The sequence below is a fragment of the Diachasma alloeum genome, unplaced genomic scaffold, assembly GCF_001412515.2.
Source record: "Diachasma alloeum isolate Michigan unplaced genomic scaffold, Dall2.0 Dall_scaffold_00571, whole genome shotgun sequence".
Taxonomy (NCBI): domain Eukaryota; kingdom Metazoa; phylum Arthropoda; class Insecta; order Hymenoptera; family Braconidae; genus Diachasma; species Diachasma alloeum.
The window spans coordinates 442,395-462,401 of record NW_021680703.1 but is presented as its reverse complement, the minus strand read 5'-3'; the positions used below and the strand labels follow the sequence as shown (position 1 = coordinate 462,401).

Genomic DNA, 20,007 nt, shown 5'->3' with positions numbered 1-20,007 from the left:
AACGTGCCACAATAACATGTACGAAAAAATTTTGTAGAAAAACATGGCGAATTTGGTAGGAAATTCTATTGAATGTCTATTAGTTTTTGGACGATTTTATTGAAAAATTCCCGGTTTTTTACTCTGGAAATGTTTAATGGAAAATGTTCTGTAGAAAAAATCAATAGAATTCGGTTTTTTATACAACTCATTTTATCGAGATATTTTTCATAGAAATTCGTAGTCTGAAATTCTCCAAGTCTTTTTGTTCAATTTTTTTAATAAAAAAAACAATGAATTCCTATGAAAAATGCATCAATAGAAAAAGTTGTGTATCAAAATAAAATTCTATAGATTCTTTTCATGAAGTACTTTTTATTGCACATTTTCAGTTAAAAAATCGCAGTAAAGCTGCGGAATTCTCGGAAATCAAATAGAATTTTCTACCCAATTCGCCAAATTTTTCTGCCTTATTTTTTCGTGCGTGAGGTAGCATATGTGTAAATACATTTGTCTGGATATTACGTTGAAAAATTATAACGATTGAATAAAGGGATTAATTTTTTACTTCGTACGAATGAGTGAATAACAAAAGGCTCTAATTCCAAATAACCAATATCCAAGGATTGAATAACACCTCGGGCAGCTCACAAAAATGGTCTTCCGTTACGACCTTTCTTTACTGCATACAATGTTCCACCGGGATTGGATGAATAACGATAAAACCTCGAAACTTAATTTCCCACTAACGATAAACAAGTGACAAAAAGAACTCAAGATGTTTCTATACTCTAACAAGTGTACCTAAGAGTTAAAAGAAAATTGAATCACTCAATCGTGAATTTTTATCCCTAAAAATTGTGAGAGAAAATTAATAAATTGATGGAGAGTACCGAAAGGGCTGACGAACCGTTTGAAATATCCTGTTACAGTGAAAGAAGTACATACTAAAAATGGTATATTTTATTATTCATATGAATATTGTATTAAGCGATGCTGGGAACGCGAAAAATGAGGAACAGAAACATTATAATCGTATTTGCCATTGACAAAAGACTACAATGGACTGGCGTCTGAATCCATTAATGTATCATATCTTTCATTTTTTACACTCCAAGTTAGTAATACGATGAGGAAAATTACAGAGGATGAAGAGAAAACAAATGTATAAAGTAGGGAGAGAAATTTTCTTTCATTTCGACGGTTAGATGAGTTCTAATGCCTTTTTGGTTCGATTTTTTATTCGTGACGATGATGAACTGGTTGAATTTATAAGAGGGGGAGATAATTCGAAAGGATTAACATAAATACGCAATGAGTACGTGAATCTCGAGAATAAAGTTCTATAAGGCACCAGTCCACGATTTAGAGAAGCAAAAGGTTAATGATGAAAATGAAGGTAGGAAAAACCTTCAGTTCTAAGTATATTTAGATTAGAGCATCTATTTGTTGAATGAAGAGGGGAGAGATAATTGTTATGATAATTACGTGTACTATAATTTATCATACTATCATCTGTATATATAGCCTATGAAAAATTAACTAGGAATAATAGATATTTCAACAAATAAATTCATGATATGAAGACATGATGTTGTTTCATTTTCCTAATCGAAAGCGGTCGTAAGCTTCGCTTTACGCACTTGAAATTCACTTTACGCACGCTCTTGAAATTTACGCACTCGTGTACAAAGAAAACACATTACCCTCACTATCGTTCCGAACAGTGAATTCGCCAGGTACCACGTGCGTGTGAAAAAGTGGAACTTTACGCACTAGTAACACAATATACTATTTTGGCCTTGTGATGAAAATAATTGATTCGGCCTTATATGACGAAAATATCTATTTTGTGATACCTGCCGAGTTCACTGCTCATAAAAGTAATGGGGGTAAAGTGGTTATCTTTATGCACGAGTGCGTAAAGTGAATTTGGAGTGCGTAAAGCGAAGGTTTACGCACGAGNACCACGTGCGTGTGAAAAAGTGGAACTTTACGCACTAGTAACACAATATACTATTTTGGCCTTGTGATGAAAATAATTGATTCGGCCTTATATGACGAAAATATCTATTTTGTGATACCTGCCGAGTTCACTGCTCATAAAAGTAATGGGGGTAAAGTGGTTATCTTTACGCACTCGTGTACAAAGAAAACTTTACCCTCACTATCGTTCCGAACAGTGAATTCGCCAGGTACCACGTGCGTGTGAAAAAGTGGAACTTTACGCACTAGTAACACCATATACTATTTTGGCCTTGTGATGAAAATAATTGATTCGGCCTTATATGACGAAAATATCTATTTTGTGATACCTGCCGAGTTCACTGTTCAGAACAGTAATGAGGGTAAAGTGGTTATCTTTATGCACGAGTGCGTAAAGTGAATTTGGAGTGCGTAAAGCGAAGGTTTACGCACGATAATTCACTTGACGCATTCATTCTCGTGCGTAAACCTTCGCTTTATGCACTCGAAATTCATCTTACGCATGTTCATGAATTTTACGCACGCCGTGTGGAAAACGAATGCTTTACGCAGCCTAAACCGTTTCGGAAAGTGCACTTTTCAGGCAGGTGTCACAAAATGGTATATTTCAGGGCAAGTGCCATGGGTTTTTTTTTCGCGTGGAATTGGTGCCCGAGCCGAAGGCGAGGACTGGCCGACCACGCGAGTAGAAAAACCCCATGTCTCTAGCCTTGAACGATAATTTTCCCTAGTGACAGACATCATCTTTAGAGACATTTGTCATCTTTAAAGACTTCTGCACGCCATTTTTCGAGCCGCTCTTTCATTTGAGCCAAAAAAAACATTCATATCTTGTCTGACATCTCTGTTACAAACTCTGGTTCTCAGTTGAAATTGGAATTGTTAATTTACACAATAATAGGATTGACGATTTTTTCTTAACTCGCAAAAATTTTCAAACAATTTGCTATCGATTGGTGATAAAATTTTTTGGAAATAATGAAATAGAGGGGATAACTCCTTTTTTTTCAGAGGTGAATTTTCAAAAATTTATTTTAAAAAAAGTACTAACTAGCAAATGTTTTTTATTAGCTCACAATAAAAAGAATAGTTGAATTCAAGAGTGGATTGAATAGTTTTTTTCAAAACTACTTCAATGAGGAAAAAAATAAAAATTTGGAATATCTATACATGAGGGGCTAATTGATCGGATCTTCGAAATAACTTCTCCGGCGGCGCGAATGGGGGGGGGGGGGGTGTTAGCACTGGGGTGTCACCTATCGCAAAACCCCGGCACCAAAAATAATCGGAAATTCCCGAATATCACCGAAGTGTCTTCAGTCGTCGTCGCCATTTTCAGGAAAGTGGAAGGCTAATACCGTGCATGTGTGTCTTTTCGGATCCCGTTTTGAACAAAAATACATAAATTTTATTTATTTTTTTTTTGTTGTACATTCAAATAAACCACGATATCCCACCGAAATTGACTAATAATAAAACCTAGTTTTAACAGTTGTTGGTTTAACACCCAAATGGCTTGCTTGAATACACTCAAGCAGGAGATAAAAACTCTTGAGTCTGTCTTCCCAAAGAGCCATGAGAGATTTCAGATAATGTCTGCTAGTGTCGACGAGCTTAGTTGTAGATTCGTCGGTAAAAATGGAATGAAATACGAAATACATGCAAATATCACAGTGAGTAATTGAATTACTTCACTAATTACAAGTTTAACGTTAACGCCATTTGCCATTTCACCGAATTTACATTTTTATTTTCATCACGAGCCCCAATCGGACAAAGAAACAATAACATTCGCTGTTTCAATTTTCAATTGGACTCTGTCTGAAGTTAAATTGCACTCGGTAATTATAACGTGTAGCTGTTCTCGGGTTCTCAGTGTTGAAATGACTTTCGTCACAGATTCGAGGCAAATTTGGTAATAAAATCGATGGGTGAAATTCATTTTGGGGAAACAGTGAAAGGACGGGTTGGGGGGGCGGCGGGGGGCCAGGGGGTGGTCGGGTGTGCGGGCAGGGGGTTCAGAGCAGGTCAATGCGTACCGTTTTCGAGGGTAAGGCCCTCACTGTACATATACCCTCTGGCCATCTACCAAGGAGTCATCAATACAGGGAAAACATGTGGACTTTAAGATCCTTTTTTTAAAAGGATGCTGCAGGGTTTCTCTCGGCTTTTTAGTTTAGTGTTTATTCTGTTCTCCAGTAGTTTTTGACCTATTTTCATTTTTTTATTTACTCGAAAAGAATAATTGAGAGCTAGTTTCGTTGGATTTATGGGGATGGGTGATTAGGAACTGTTAATTTTTTATTAGCTGTGGTAATTAATTTTTGGAGGTTCTTGGATTTAATTTCTTCAAAGGATATTTAATTTTTTCACCCTAAAATCTATCTGTTGCCAAGAAGTATGATGAACAGTTGTAGACAGCGATGGATGATATATTGATTAAAAACAAATTTAGGGGAGAGTGGGATAAAATGGACACTTTGGATTTTTGTTTTAATTACTCATAACTCAGAAACAAATTTATCAATTGAGCTCAGTTTAAGCTCATCACAAAGGGAAAGAACTATTCTTTGCAGTGAAAAAAGAATTATTAAATTTTATCAACATTTCAACGCATAATTAACATTTTTAAAAAAGTCAAAAGTGTCCATTTTACCCCAACCTCCCCTAGTTTTTAGTCAAGAACAATAGCTGTTTTCACTAAAACATCCTTTGAAATTAATTACCACATCCAATAATATTGCCTCAGTAATTCATATTTTGGAAGTTGATTAAATGTATTAGGCACTTGATTAAAATATTTAATCACCCCCTTGACGGACCTGTTCAGAGCAGGTCAATGCGTGTCGGTTTTGAGGGTAAGGCTTACCAAAGGAGTATCAATAAGAAATCATGTGGATTTTAAGATTCTTGTTTTCTGAGAATACTGTAGGATTTCTCTCTGTTTTTTATTTCAATATTTATTCTGTTCTCCAGTAGCTTTTGACCTATTTTAATTTTTTTATTCACTCGATTCGCTTGAAAAGAATAATTGAGACCCAGTGCCATTGTATTCATGTGAATAAGTAGTTAGAAACTATCAATTTTTTAATTTAGCGTTACTAATTCATATTTTGAAAGTTGAATAAATGTATAGGACATTTGATTGAAACATTTAATCATCCACTTGATTCACAGCAGGTCAATGCGTAGGGGAGGTTGGGGTAAAACGGACTGTTAATGAGGGGTTGAAATGTTGATAAAATTCAATAATTCTTCCTTCACTGCAAAGAATAGTTCTTTCCCTTTGTGATGAGCTTAAACTGAACTCAATTGATAAATTTGTTTCTGAGTTATGAGTAATTTTAAAAAAGTCTAAAGTGTCCGTTTTACCCCACCCTCCCCTATTGTCTTGGAGGGTAAGGTCCTCCACTATACATATACCCTCTGGTCACCTCGCAAGTGGTCATCAATAGATGGAAAATGTGTGGGCTCTAAGCTCTTGTTTTTTTTACAGAATTTCTCCTCTTTACGATAGAAAACTTTAGGATTTCTCTCTGCCTTTCATTTCAGTATTTATTCTATTCTCCAGTAGTTTTCGATCTACTCATTTCTTTACTCAGTCGAAAAGAATAATTGAAAGCCCGTCTCACTGTATTCACGTGAATAAGCAAGTGGAAACTATTAATTTTTGACATTAGCATCACTAAGGGCCGGTTGTGTTAAGCCCTGTTAGCCAAATAAATGGTCAGAAGAAATTTATTCCACAGTTAGACAAGTTTAGAAATTCGTCGTAGAGCGCTTCCATTCAGCCATGAATACCGACTAAATACTGAAATACCTTGGCTGAACTTTCGATCAAAATTCATCGGCAGATTAATTTTATTTATTCCGATACTTAACTGAGGAATTCGAAATTTTGTTCATTCATCTTGAATCGGAATTAAGATTCCAAAATTAAGGATTACAAGGGTCATGAGGGTCAGAATAAGGGCCATAAGGGTTACGAGGGTGAAATTAAGGGTCAGAGTAAGGGCCATAAGGGTCGCGAGGGTCACAAGAGTCAGATTAAAGGTCACAAGATTAAGAGTCACAAGGGTCAGAATAAGGATCATGAGGGTCGGTGAGCGGATTGTAATACTAGCCCCCTGGTATTACAAAAAAGTCGAATGTTTAAACATCAGTGTCTCCTGATTAAATGGCGCTATTGAGATAAGTCTCATAATTTTCAAATCTGAAAAAATACCTTCAGAAAGAAAAAACTGTTGAATTTCATTCATCTTTAGTCGAAGTTAAGACTCCAAGGCTATGAATTAAGGGTCACAAGGGTCATGAGGGTCGGAGGAAGGGCCGTAAGAGTCACAATAAGGGCCACAAGGGTCAGATTAAGGGTCACAAGGCTCAGAATAAGGATCATGGGGGTCATATAAGGGTCAGTAATGTTTAAGATATTGAGTTAAGTCTCGCATCATTTTGAAGTCCGAAAAAATACCTTCAGAATGGAAAAACATGTTGAATTTCATTCATGTTGAGTCGAAGTTAAGACTCCAAGGCTATGAATTAAGGATTACAAGGGTCAAAATAAGGGTCACGAGGGTCGGAGTAAGGGCTATAAGTCACAATAAGGGCCACAAGGGTCAAGTTAGGGGTCACAAGGGTCAGATTAAAGGTCCAAATAATGGCCACAAGGGTCATATTAAGGGTCACAAGGCTCAGAATAAGGATCATGGGGGTCATATAAGGGTCAGTAATGTTTAAGATATTGAGTTAAGTCTCGTATCATTTCAAAGTCCGAAAAAATACCTTCAGAATGGAAAAAAATGTTGAATTTCATTCATGTTGAGTCGAAGTTAAGAGTCCAAGGCTATGAATTAAAGGTCAAAATAAGGGTCATAAGGGTCGGAGTAACGGCCATAAGTCACAAAAGGGCCACAAGGGTCAGATTAAGGGTCAGAATAAGGATCATGGGGGTCATATAAGGGTCAGTAATGTTTAAGATATTGAGTAAAGTCTCACATCATTTTGAAGTCCGAAAAAATACCTTCAGAATGAGAAAAAAATTGAATTTCATTCATCTTGAGTTATTGATCATTAAAAATGGCTCATTTTGCCTTCCTCTCCTTATTCTTCGTTGAAATTCAATGAATGAATTATTCCCTAGGAGACGTATCCATCAACACCACCCGTATGGTTTGCTGAATCCGAAGAGACCAGTGTGACAAATGCTGTACAAATATTGAGCAATACAACGGGTCGTGACAACCATGTTATTAATCAAGTAGGGATATTGTTAAAAGAGTTGTGCCGGCTTCACTCATTGCCAGAGCCACCGGACGTTGAGAGACTGAGAACAGCCCTGGACCCACTGCGTCTGGGAGGGACTAATGACGTTGTTGCGCAGGGAATGGAAGCCGAAGATACTGAGGAGATTGAGGAGGATGAGGACAGTGAGTCAGAGGAGGATTTACATTTGGATATGGATGAGGGAGAGGCTAATGCGAAGAGTAAGGTAGGTCTTGGTGAATGATAAATCAATTCTGTTATTCTATTATTCTGTTCGCTTCTTTGTTATAATTTATTGAAATTATAGGCTGATGATATGGATCTGGAACACCTAGCGACATTAGAAAGGCTGAGACAAAATCAGAGACAAGATTACTTGAGAGGCTCTGTATCAGGTAGTGTTCAAGCAACTGATAGACTTATGAAGGAACTGCGGGATATATACAGGAGTGACAGCTTCAAAAAAGGTCAGTTGGGGGTTTAATCCATTCGGATTATGATGCAATAGAATTGTTAATAATTATTTCTAAAGTATCATTTCGTTTTATTCAACAGTTTTCATTCATTCGTGTTTCTAAGACTGAAATTGACTAGATACTTGGTATTTCATTCTACAAAAATAAGAAATAAAATAGCATTTCATATGTCTTTTCACTCCTCTGCTATTCCATGTTCAACATTTTATGAATTTACAACATAAATCATTTCAAATGAAGTTCTCTCCTTGCAAAAATTAAAAAACAATTTAATTATTTGTCAGTTATAAATATTCCAGATATTAATTCCCATGTTGTAGATTTTTTAATTCTCATTTCCTTTTTTTCTCTAGGCATGTACAGTATAGAGCTGGTGAATGAAAGTCTCTACGAGTGGAATATCAGGTTGATGTGTGTAGACCCTGATTCACCCTTGCACAAAGATCTCGTTCTGTTGAAAGAGAAAGAGGGAAAGGATAGTATTCTCCTGAATATGATGTTCAAGGTATTGTAGCTTGCACAGAATAAACCAATCTGAACCAGCAGTGAAAATTCTCACGATTAAACGAAAATTCCAGGAAACTTATCCGTTCGAGCCACCGTTCGTACGTGTCGTTCACCCAATAATATCCGGAGGCTATGTTCTTGTGGGTGGTGCTATCTGTATGGAATTACTCACTAAACAGGGCTGGAGTTCAGCGTACACTGTTGAAGCTGTTATAATGCAAATTTCAGCGACATTAGTTAAAGGAAAAGCCCGGATACAGTTTCAGGGCGCTAGTGGAGCTGGCAAAGTGTGCGGGGGACAGGGACAGTACAGTCTGGCGCGTGCACAACAATCCTTCAAATCTCTAGTTCAAATACACGAAAAGAATGGTGAGTTGGTTTTTCAACGGTGAAAATGACGTTTGCAGTTATCATTGACATTTATAAGCTCCATTTAGTGAGGGCAATGTAGTTAGCGAGCAAAATTCACATATTTCTAATCTAATATTCAATACAAATACAATTGATAAATCACCTAAATACGCCGACGATGGGTTCAATACCTGAAAAAATATATGAATTATGGGAAAATAATGATTTGAAGCACGGACTCAACAACAATATTTTCATTTATATTAACTTGCGTTCAGAATTTTTTTGAGATTTTAATCTTTAAAATTTTAGATGTTTATGAAAATTTGGATGAAAATTTGGTACTCGAAATTAAGACTCTAAAGTTAAGGGTCACAAGGGCCAAAATAAGTCATGAGGGCCAGAATAAGACACGAGGCTCAGAATAAGGGTCTGGCGCGTGCATAACAATCCTTCAAATCTCTAGTTCAAATACACGAAAAGAATGGTGAGTTGGTTTTTCAACGGTGAAAATGACGTTTGCAGTTATCATTGACATTTATAAGCTCCATTTAGTGAGGGCAATGTAGTTAGCGAGCAAAATTCACATATTTCTAATCTAATATTCAATACAAATACAATTGATAAATCACCTAAATACGCCGACGATGGGTTCAAGACCTGAAAAAATATATGAATTATGGGAAAATAATGATTTGAAGCACGGACTCAACAACAATATTTTCATTTATATCAACTTGCGTTCAGAATTTTTTTGAGATTTTAATCTTTAAAATTTTAGATATGTTTATGAAAATTTGGATGAAAATTTGGTACTCGAAATTAAGACTCTAAAGTTAAGGGTCACAAGGGTCAAAATAAGTCATGAGGGCCAGAATAAGACACGAGGGTCAGAATAAGGGTCATGAGCGTCAGGATAAGGGCCACGAGGGCTCGATTAAGGGTCTTGAGGGTCCGAATCATAATGGTCGGAATAAGGGTCATGAAGGTCAGAATAAGGTTCACGAGGATCAGAATAAGGGTCGCGTGGATCAGGATAAGGATCATAATAAAGGTCAGAATAAGGGTCGTGAGGTTCAGAACAAGGGTCACAAGTATGAGATTAAGGGTTATGAGGGTTGAAATAATGTTCCAAATAAGGGCCATATGGGCCAGATTAAGGGTCCAAATAAGGGTAATAAGGGTCAGTTCAACGTTTTAAATAAGGGTAGCAAGGATGAGATAAAGATACGGATAAGGGTCTCAAGGATCTCGGTAAGGGTTCAAATAAGGGTTATGGGGGTCATATGGGGATTGGCGAGCGGAGCGAGTATGAAAAATTCAACAAACATGACTATTCTTATGCCAGGAATTTAATTTCAGGATGGTTTACGCCGCCAAAAGAGGACGGCTAATGCTGCGAGAAAAAAAATATATTAAAAAACCCATCAACAATTGAACGAGAAACAAGAGAAACAATGCAACTTGTGAAGATGAATCTGAATATGACGCGTGCTTATTATTGAGACTTGGAATAACGATTAAACCAGAGGAATGGCACTATGCCCAAACAAATAATTACTACGATAATGATTTGATACACAAACACGAGAAACATTAATTAGATAAAACTTAAGGATAAACAAAAAAAATTATTGATAACGCTTCATTCGCCGTTCGTTATTTTGTCATCTTACTTTTTTACTTTCTGTTTTCAATTGTTTACCCGAGTTTTTTTTTCGAAAAGAAATAAACAGTGTTTGGTATTCTGTGAGCATAGATTCCGATGATTGATACTGGATCGTTAGAAAAAAATTCACTCAGTATTTATTTCTATTCGCTAGGGACATTAAGTCAAAATTACTCAATTGCTCTTCCTTTTCATTTTGTTGAATTTGTTGTGAAGAATAAAAGGAAAATAATAACAAAAAGTACAACAACGATGAGCGATCTAGTTCAAATATTAAGGATTGACGTCGATATCTTTGCCTACAAGTGTTTCATTATTATTATATCCATTCGTTTTGATCATTTCAATTTTATATTATGTTTAAGTATTGGTATTTCAAGGTAGATGTTTCATTTTTTTTCTCCCTGTGGAGGGATTGAATGAGAGAAGATGATGACTGATAGAAATGATTTCATACCCCTTTTTTTCAACGCTTGTGGATTATTTTGTGAGTGAAAGTGAGGAAGTTAAGAATATATATTTTACTCTGTCAAATAAATCTCGTCAAATCTCCCCTCTTGATCAGTTCTAAAGTCACTAAAGGAGAATAAGTACTTTTTGGGAACTTAAGGGGAGACCCCGGTGAAATTTGACAGCTGCAGGGGGTTGTCTAGCATACAAATGACTTTGGTACTCATTTTTTGTACTCAAAAAATGAGAAAAAATCAAGTTTAATTTTTTTCCCAATGACGGTGTGTGACTGTACAGGTATACTTTTAAAATAGTCACCTTACCAGGATTTTTGATGGATTGACCTGAATTTTGGTTTCCACAAGTAATATATTGACTATTGATTAATATATATATTCATTTTTTCGATTTTTTTTATTTGTTTTCTCAGAATTGGTAGAGAAAAAATTCAGTAAAAAACTTAGCGAATTCGCTGGACAATTCTCTTGGAATTCTCCGGAAATTGTATTTGTTTTTTAAAAGTCAATAGATTTCGATTTTTCTTTATGAATATTCTATTGGAATTTTTCCTATAAGCATACTCGGGCAGGGATTTTCCAATTTTTTTTCACTCGGATCTTGTAATACAAAACAAAACAAAATATGACGAAAAAAACTTGAAAAATCGGTGTCCAAAAATTTTAATAGAGAAAATCTGGAGAGAAAAGTTGAAACAGAAAAGTCGAAATTTCTCCTTTTTCCTATCAAATATCTAATACCATCCCCATAGGGTTTCTAAAGAATTCCAATAGTTTTCTATTTTATTTTTTTTCAGACGCAACACCAATGAACTACAATTTTTAAAATTTTGTTCACCATTGGCATGGCAGCTTTGTAAAATGAATAATCAAAAAAATAATAAAAATTGTAGTTTATCGATGTGTCATGGCCTTCAGTTTGCTTCATACAAAATATTATTGTCTTCATACAACAATATACAAAATATTATTGTCTTCATACAAAAATATTTTGTCAATTCGTAGCAAAAAAATCAAAAATCGAAAGATTGGAATTTTCAAAAAAGCTCCCATATTTTTTTTCGCCACTATATTAGCATGTACTAAGGAAAATTCCAGTCAATTCATAAAAAATCATGGTAAGGGACTACTTTAAAGATTTTACACCTACACCGTCAGCGAAAAAAATTAAAACTCGATTTTTTCTCATTTTTGAGTACAAAAAATGAGTACTAAAATCATCAGCATGGCAGGCTGAGGGCAGTATAAATTTTTAGTATAATTAAGCAATATTTTTTTACGTCCTGTGTCGATTGAATATCTACCCGAGGACACGTACTAAAATGACTAACAATCGAGAAAAAAAATGGAAATGAAAGGAAAAAAAGCCTTGCGTCTGTAGTTGTGCTGTATACGAATACTTAGTGCAATTAATAATCAACATTCGTATTTTGTTCGTCATGCTGCGAGGAGAAACTCTGAAACGAGAAGAAAAAAATGTCATTTCCACATATTACCCTGTATTTCGTGCGTGAAAATGAAGAAAAAAATTAATAATAGTTACGATAGTAATAAGCCTTGCCAAAGCTCATCGTTGTTCACATCCTTTGAACTCGAGTTATTTGTAACTTTTTGTGTATCAAGTGCATTCCTTATTAATTAATTTAATGACAAAAACATTAATCATAACCGCAAGAAACGTTATGAATGTACATAAAAATACGTAAATGATAGTTATAACTTCACTCATTTTTTTTATTATTTCATAATCTCCTCCCCCTTGAGTTTCAATCTATTGCAACTTCTTCATTTCACAGTTACGAGAAGTTACTGAATAGAGACTTGAGGCATAACGCACCAATTTTCATTGTTCTCTAGGAAGTGACTGCCCTCTCACAGGTGCATCACAACACACAAAACACGATTGGAAATGTGAACAACATTATTAGACTAGAACGAAAAATTAATTTCATTTGACTAGTAATAGTCAATCCAGTAAACACTCCATCTCATCATTTAGTGATTTTGTTTTTTTTTCCGTTGTTTATTGTTGTCAATGAGTTTCAATGGGCGATTGAATAATTGTAAACTGCTTGGTCAATGAAAATATTCTTCGGGCACAAGCGATGTAAATAGAACGATTCATATACAATTTTTTTTGTTCGATTGATCAGTGCACTGCGTATGATGGAGACTCATGGAACATTCATGATAATCGAAATGATGTGAATGAAATGTATTTGATTCGAACGTGTGATTTAAAAAAAAAACACAGAACTAACAACAGTGAAGCGAGAATCCATAAATAGATAACTGTGGTGTGTATTTGTGGTAAAGAATAATTAGAAATAATAATGATAATAATAACATCCGTTTTTTGTAACATATTTTTCACTTGTTTGATTTAACATACCCGATCATCGGATTTATCCTCGTGATTGTTAATCAGCATAATTCGTTTTGAGAAATTATTCAGGGGATTTGCCTGAAGCCTCAAATCCTCCTTTGGGATGAAAATGAGTGAATAACTGGGATTTTGCATATGATTGTTCTGTGGTTGGGCATGAAGCTTAATGGAAAATGACAAAAACTTCACGTCAATGTTTTTGTTTTGGTGATTTTAGTTAATTCAAAATTAGGAGTGCGATGGGAATTGTAAATTCGGTAGCATTTAATATTGAAATATTTAATTTATTTGAGTTTTCAAAAGCGATTATTTTCGGACGTATCGTAAGGGTAGTTCTGAGGATTATTTAGAGACGAAAACGCTCATGACATTTTTGTCTCCGACGCTTCGTTAAGAAGTTATTCGTCGACAAAGGAATAATCCGCCGCAAATCCGTCTCTTTTTGAAAATTCATATTCTCTCACTTCGGCTGGAGGAATGACAATGATGGCAATCGATTAGGCATTTAATGCACAACGACCTGAAAGAATTATAAATTAAATAATGTATAATTTTATGTTTGTGGCAATCTTAAACAAGGCTAAACATTCCAATGAATAATTCAGTAGCAAAGTGGCAAAACGGTACAAGTCAATTTTGACTAACGACCAGTTTTCGAGGAATATCTCGAAATCTAAGGGAGATAGCAAAATTGTTGTTATAACCTTTTTTGTAGAGCCGACTGAGTGCTACAACAAATGTAATTACGAAAATTTCGCTATCTGCCTTACATTCGGAAATATTCTCCAAAAACTCAACTGGGAGATAAGCCGACTTAAACCGTTCTACCACTTCGCTACTGAATTAATACAATTACTCTAAGCTTCAAATGAGAAAAGCATAAGAGAAATAATTGAGCGACCGGTCCTGTCAGAAGTTGAGTGGCCAGAGGGCGAGGTGAGAACTAACTTGTCGAATTAGAAGCGACACGTTTCGTCAATTTACTAAATTACTTCAACATTTTCGGGATCGATTGGCACGAAATATTCGAGTAACTTCAACTGATTGTGGTGGCCTATTGCGGTGACCGTCTCCACTATGCCTCTGCATGAAATATTCCCGTCAACATTTACCTCAATTTATCCAAATACCTAAAATCACTCAATCACTCTCACACGGAAAATCGAATCTTAATCTGGACTTTGGATTCGTTTTATGAACCTACTCATCTCCACACTCTAGTTGAAAATTCTTGACTGAAATTTAAAGTAGACTTCGTGGAAATTTTTAGCACATTATAGTTCTGCTGATAATTCAAGGGATTACGGCATTGATGATTCAGGTAAATACATCCTTCAATTTTTAGTTAATCAAAGTTTGACGTCATTTGTACTGAATATTTGTGTTTTTATTTATGATGCAAGTGAGTACTAAATTTCCGTTGAATTATTGCATGAAAATCAGTAGAAATTACGACAATTCAGGTAAGTATATTCTTGAATTATCAATTGATTGAAAACTCAGCCCCATTGCGTACTGAATATTGAAAGAATTATAAATTAAATAATGTATAATTTTATGTTTGTGGCAATCTTAAACAAGGCTAAACATTCCAATGAATAATTCAGTAGCAAAGTGGCAAAACGGTACAAGTCAATTTTGACTAACGACCAGTTTTCAAGGAATATCTCGAAATCTAAGGAAGATAGCAAAATTATTGTTATTACCTTTTTTGTAGAGCCGACTGAGTGCTATAACAAATGTAATTACGAAAATTTCGCTATCTGCCTTACTTTCGGAAATATTCTCCAAAAACTCAACTCAACTGACATTTTCATTGAAAACTCAATTAAATTGGGGAAATCTCGTCGTTCTACTGCTCAAAATTTGGAAACTTTATAAAATTTTCAGTGAAAAGTAAAACATAATTTTTACTTCCGAAAAAATTCGGGGGTTCGAATATCCTCATTCCTCATTAAAACGATTTGCGACTTACATTGATAAATCTTTGAATATACTCATCAAAATTCAAAAATAATATAATATTAATATTTCAAATTTCCGATTGATCATGAATTAAATATTTGATAATATAGAACCGTAAATTTTCCATCAAGCGAACATTTCTAATTTCTTAAAAGAGATTATCTATTAACCAAATAATCGGCATCTTCCCTAAATTATTGATTAATAAAATAGTTAAAATTTGAATCTGTAAATTTATGATAACCTGAATAATTAAAAGTCTAAGAGTGATGTTAACCAATTAACGGCTTCAAAATTTAACCGTTTCTATCATTCACTTGTAACTCCCCTAAATCTAATCTTATGTATTGCACTTGTTCAACGTTATGAGTATCTAAGGAATTATCATTTGTATAAATTCATACAAAATCATTGTAACATTACTGCAGAATAAACCGTAAGGTTTAAATGCCCCAATAAAAAAAATTATGATTTACGAATATGGTAATTATGATTTATGATATATCCCTGCCCAGCACTATCTTGAGCGAGTTTGATCATGAGATTTTTTTTTTTTTTTTTATGCTTATTTTATATCGCTTCGAGTCTGATGAGACTATATGGCGATTGATCAAGACTTTAAAAATGGTTAGATCTCACCATTCTCCCCGGCCAGGAATCGAACCTGGAACCTATCCGTTGTGAGGCAACGGCCTTAACCACTACGCCAGGCCACCGGGCTAGATCATGAGATTGATTGCACCATCTGTTGTTTAAAAAATTTACTTTTAAACCAATATTCAGGGAAAAATAAAAAAAAATTTAACGCCAGTAAAAAAAAAAAATGCGGTGACGTCACAATCTGAGCAACCCCCGTCGTCATAGGACATCACCTACCACAACCCCCCTCCCCCCCACCCCCTCCCCCTCCGATCGTGTAACATAATATTGTGAGTGCCCCTTATATCCAATTCTGTATAAATTCTCAGGAGATGACAATAATAAAAATTTTTACTAACAGTGCACCGGCGTGCGGAAAGTGTCGTCACGCCGCACTCCCAAGCACTTATATTGAGAGTAGGAGGGGGCCAATTTGACAGCCTCACCAACACCAGCTATCAACAGGTGCCGACAGCCGGTTGTTTCGCTTAATCGATACCCATTCTATTCAGAGAGACTTCTGAGCTCCACCCGATTCCACAATTCCGCATCTGGGATGGGTCTATCGTTCTCTGGGGACGAGCACTCAACCAATCCCTCGGTACCCTGCAATTTAATTCAACGTCAAATATTAATTCCCATTGATTTCCGTCCTATTATCGTTTCCGACAGGAAGCGCGCTTCGCATGCGAAGTAAAAATGATTACTTGTTTTTTTTTTTCAAACGACTGATGTGATACGCAGTTGCACTACTTGGAGGTGCATCGGTACCGTTTCTTAATTCAATTTCGCTGAAATGAAAGAGCGAAGAGAAGGTTAAATGGAGGAATACATGTGGAACACATTCAGTTGAGGAAAATTAATCAACTTGGTAGAAGGAAATTTAATATCTTTCACAGAAATTACATTTTTGTCGTGAACATCCAGGTTTTTTTTATTTTCTTGATGAAAAGGAACGAAAAATCAACTTTAAAAAATCCAGTGTAACGATTTTTGAAGCCTCTATTCTGCTTATCAAGTAATGCAATATGATGTCTACACTGAGAGAAAAACAAACACGTTGTCAAACAAGTCTTGTTTGGGCCAAAAATCAAAATCGCTAATTGAAAATTGCTAAAAAAGAATTTGTTTGGTTCGAATTTGAAAGTCTCAAACATGAATAACTGTTCTGCTTTCGACAGCAACGAAATATTTGGCTCAAGAGGCGGATAATTCACACTAGACGGTACCTTTTCAGGATGAAAATATCTCATATAGAGGTAAATTTATCAATAAATATTTTATCCCTAAGTTACAAGATTGCTATCATATCATTAGTATTGTTTCATTTAAGGGTTCATTTCTTGTCTGTGAGTATTAGACAGTCGAAAGGAAAAACTACTGTTCCTTGTTTCGCATAAAACAACGATTTTTCGGGAGCAAAATACGTACGGAAGTATCGAATAACGAGGGAGTAGTTTTTTTTCAACTACTAAATCTGTTTTTGCGACGAAACTTTTTCATTCCAGTGTACGCTGCATGTTTGAACATTGACCGTATGGAGGCACCCCTGTACCTGCCAACGAAATATTTTTCATTCAACTTCACTTTACGAGAGATATTCTCCTCCTGAAATGCCACAAAATTATTCGCGTATCGCCTGGAAATTTTGTATTTTCGAATGAAACAATTTTCCCTTGATAATCACCGAAAAAGTATCGAGTTAATTCAACCAATCTTCCCTTGTTGATTTTTTCCCAAACTACAGGCAATTTAATTCAATACATTATTCTCCTCATTATCGCTTCCAGTTGAATTACCAAACAGAGAAAGGTACGAAGTACGGAAAACATGTATTCAACTTTTAACCGTAGAAGTTCAGTCGCTGATAAATTGCCTCATTAAATAATCTTGATGCTCATCAACAATCACAAACTCAATTTGAGCTCTGTCAAAGTTGAAAAATATAACGCCCACCCTGCGGAATGAAACAAAATTCGTGAAGTTGAGTTCAATGACTGTGGCTAATTAAATTACAACTCTTCCCAACCGGATAAACGTAGCATAAATTTCTCTGGTTATGACCTCGTAATCTCTGGAAAATATGCTTCCACTCGGCATGATAATATTATTATTATTAATAGTAATAAGTGTGTTGGGGAGGACACGGGACAGAATCGTACGTCATCGTGTTAAAAATTTCCGATGCTGCGTGGCATTTAAATGCACATGTGAAAAAATTTAATAGAGAACCTTAGCGAATTCGCTAGAAAATTCTATTCAAATTCTAGAGAATTCTTGTTAAAATTCTATTTGTTTTTTGCGCCGATTCTACTAGATATTTGATAGGAAAAAGTCGATAGATTTCGATTTTTCTGTGTGAATTTTTTTCTTGGGATTTTTTATACTAAAATTATTGGGCACGGATTTTTTATGTTTTTTTCTTTATGTTTTGTTTTGCTTTGCATTGCAGGATCTGAGTGAAAAAAAACCTAGAAGATTCGTACCTAAGTATTGTTATAGAAAAAATTCCAAGAGAATATTCATATAGAAAAATGGAGATCTATTGACTTTTTCCTATCAAATATCTCACAGCATTAGCGCAAATAACAAATAAAATTTTAACGAGAATTCCGTAGAATTTTAATAAAATTCCAATAAAATTCCAATAGAATTTCTAGAGGATTCCAATACAATTTTCCAGCGAATTCACTGAGGTTTTTCTATTGAATTTTTTCATACGTATGTTCGATGGAAGTCATTGCGAATACACATTATTACAAAAAAAACTCTACTAGTTTGTTAAAAATTTCTTGAAATTTCAGTCATAATGTCATCTGAATTGTCAATGTTGTGCGTTTGAATTCAATTTCAATTGAAAACGTTCACTAAATTTCTCATTCATCTCGAAAATGTAAGAAAACTGAGTTTTTCATGTTAAACGATCATTGATTTTTCAATCAAAGTTTGAATTTTCAAACTCATTGGGAAAATTGAACATGACATACCATTCAATTTTCAATAGATTGAAAATTCAGAGAAGTTATTCCCTCAATTTCCAATAATTTCCAGGTTTTTCAGTACCATATGCACCTGAAAATCGAGAATTACTTGACTATTCAAGAAATTAACTGATTCGTCAATGAAGAATTCTACAGAAGAGAATATTCATATAGAAAAATGGAGATCTATTGACTTTTTCCTATCAAATATCTCACAGCATCAGCGCAAATAACAAATAAAATTTTAACGAGAATTCCCTAGAATTTTAATAAAATTCCAGTAAAATTCCAATAGAATTTCTAGAGGATTCCAATACAATTTTCCAGCGAATTCACTGAGGTTTTTCTATTGAATTTTTTCATACGTATGTTCGATGGAAGTCATTGCGAATACACATTATTACAAAAAAAACTCTACTAGTTTGTTAAAAATTTCTTGAAATTTCAGTCATAATGTCATCTGAATTGTCAATGTTGTGCGTTTGAATTCAATTTCAATTGAAAACGTTCACTAAATTTCTCATTCATCTCGAAAATGTAAGAAAACTGAGTTTTTCATGTTAAACGATCATTGATTTTTCAATCAAAGTTTGAATTTTCAAACTCATTGGGAAAATTGAACATGACATACCATTCAATTTTCAATAGATTGAAAATTCAGAGAAGTTATTCCCTCAATTTCCAATAATTTCCAGGTTTTTCAGTACCATATGCACCTGAAAATCGAGAATTACTTGACTATTCAAGAAATTAACTGATTCGTCAATGAAGAATTCTACAGAAATTTCATGTAACTTTGTCCTTGTTAAAGATTTTACGCGTTTTCACTCGAAATTTCAAGTGTAATTTTGTAAAGGTGTATATGCAATACTACAGCAATTTCCCACTTGTTTCAAATTTTTGTGAATTTCTGCAAACCTATACTTTTCTCCTTATGCAGTTATTATCCCGGGACTTAATAAAGAACTTCTCTCCACCTATATCTCCTAAACGTTGCTAGTTCGCTGTCCATGAAATTTCCGCGTTTTCTACCAGTGTAATCTGCACCTCAGTAATTACACGACCAGCCTTTATCACAGAAAGATTCCCTCAATAGTGTTCACACAACAGTAAATTTCAGCGCACACACACACACGCCGTTGGAGTGACGATAATACCAGGATGCGAAACTAACTTTATCAGATTCATCCACGTCATACTTTGTCCGCAGTTTCTCCACCCCTCCATCCAGCGTGGTGCAAGCTCGTAAAACGATCGGGTTCTCCAGTTCTCCCAGTCACACGGTTATCGTTTGGACACGGGTTGCGCTGCAAAAAAAAGGGAATCCCCCCCCCCCCCC

General features: G+C 35.0%; 1 protein-coding gene across 1 annotated transcript; it reads left to right on the top strand.

Annotated features, from left to right (window-relative positions):
• The first annotated feature begins 3,299 nt into the window (after nucleotides 1–3,299).
• On the top strand, nucleotides 3,300–11,057 carry LOC107043426 (ubiquitin-conjugating enzyme E2 Q2). Its single transcript, XM_015264940.1, has 6 exons — nucleotides 3,300–3,638; nucleotides 7,106–7,453; nucleotides 7,535–7,694; nucleotides 8,057–8,208; nucleotides 8,282–8,579; nucleotides 9,924–11,057. The coding sequence occupies exons 1-6, from the start codon at nucleotides 3,477–3,479 to the stop codon at nucleotides 9,953–9,955; spliced, it is 1,152 nt and encodes a 383-aa protein (XP_015120426.1). The 5' UTR covers nucleotides 3,300–3,476; the 3' UTR covers nucleotides 9,956–11,057.
• The last annotated feature ends 8,950 nt before the right edge of the window (nucleotides 11,058–20,007 follow it).

What these genes read in the sequence shown, in the direction of transcription:
- LOC107043426 (XM_015264940.1), top strand. Translation starts at nt 3,477, where the DNA reads ATGGCTTGCTTGAATACACTCAAGCAGGAGATAAAAACTCTTGAGTCT. An exon ending in GAGTGACAGCTTCAAAAAAG is followed by an intron (nt 7,695 to 8,056) that starts GTCAGTTGGGGG and finishes TTTTTTCTCTAG; the next exon opens with GCATGTACAGTATAGAGCTG. An exon ending in TCCTGAATATGATGTTCAAG is followed by an intron (nt 8,209 to 8,281) that starts GTATTGTAGCTT and finishes CGAAAATTCCAG; the next exon opens with GAAACTTATCCGTTCGAGCC.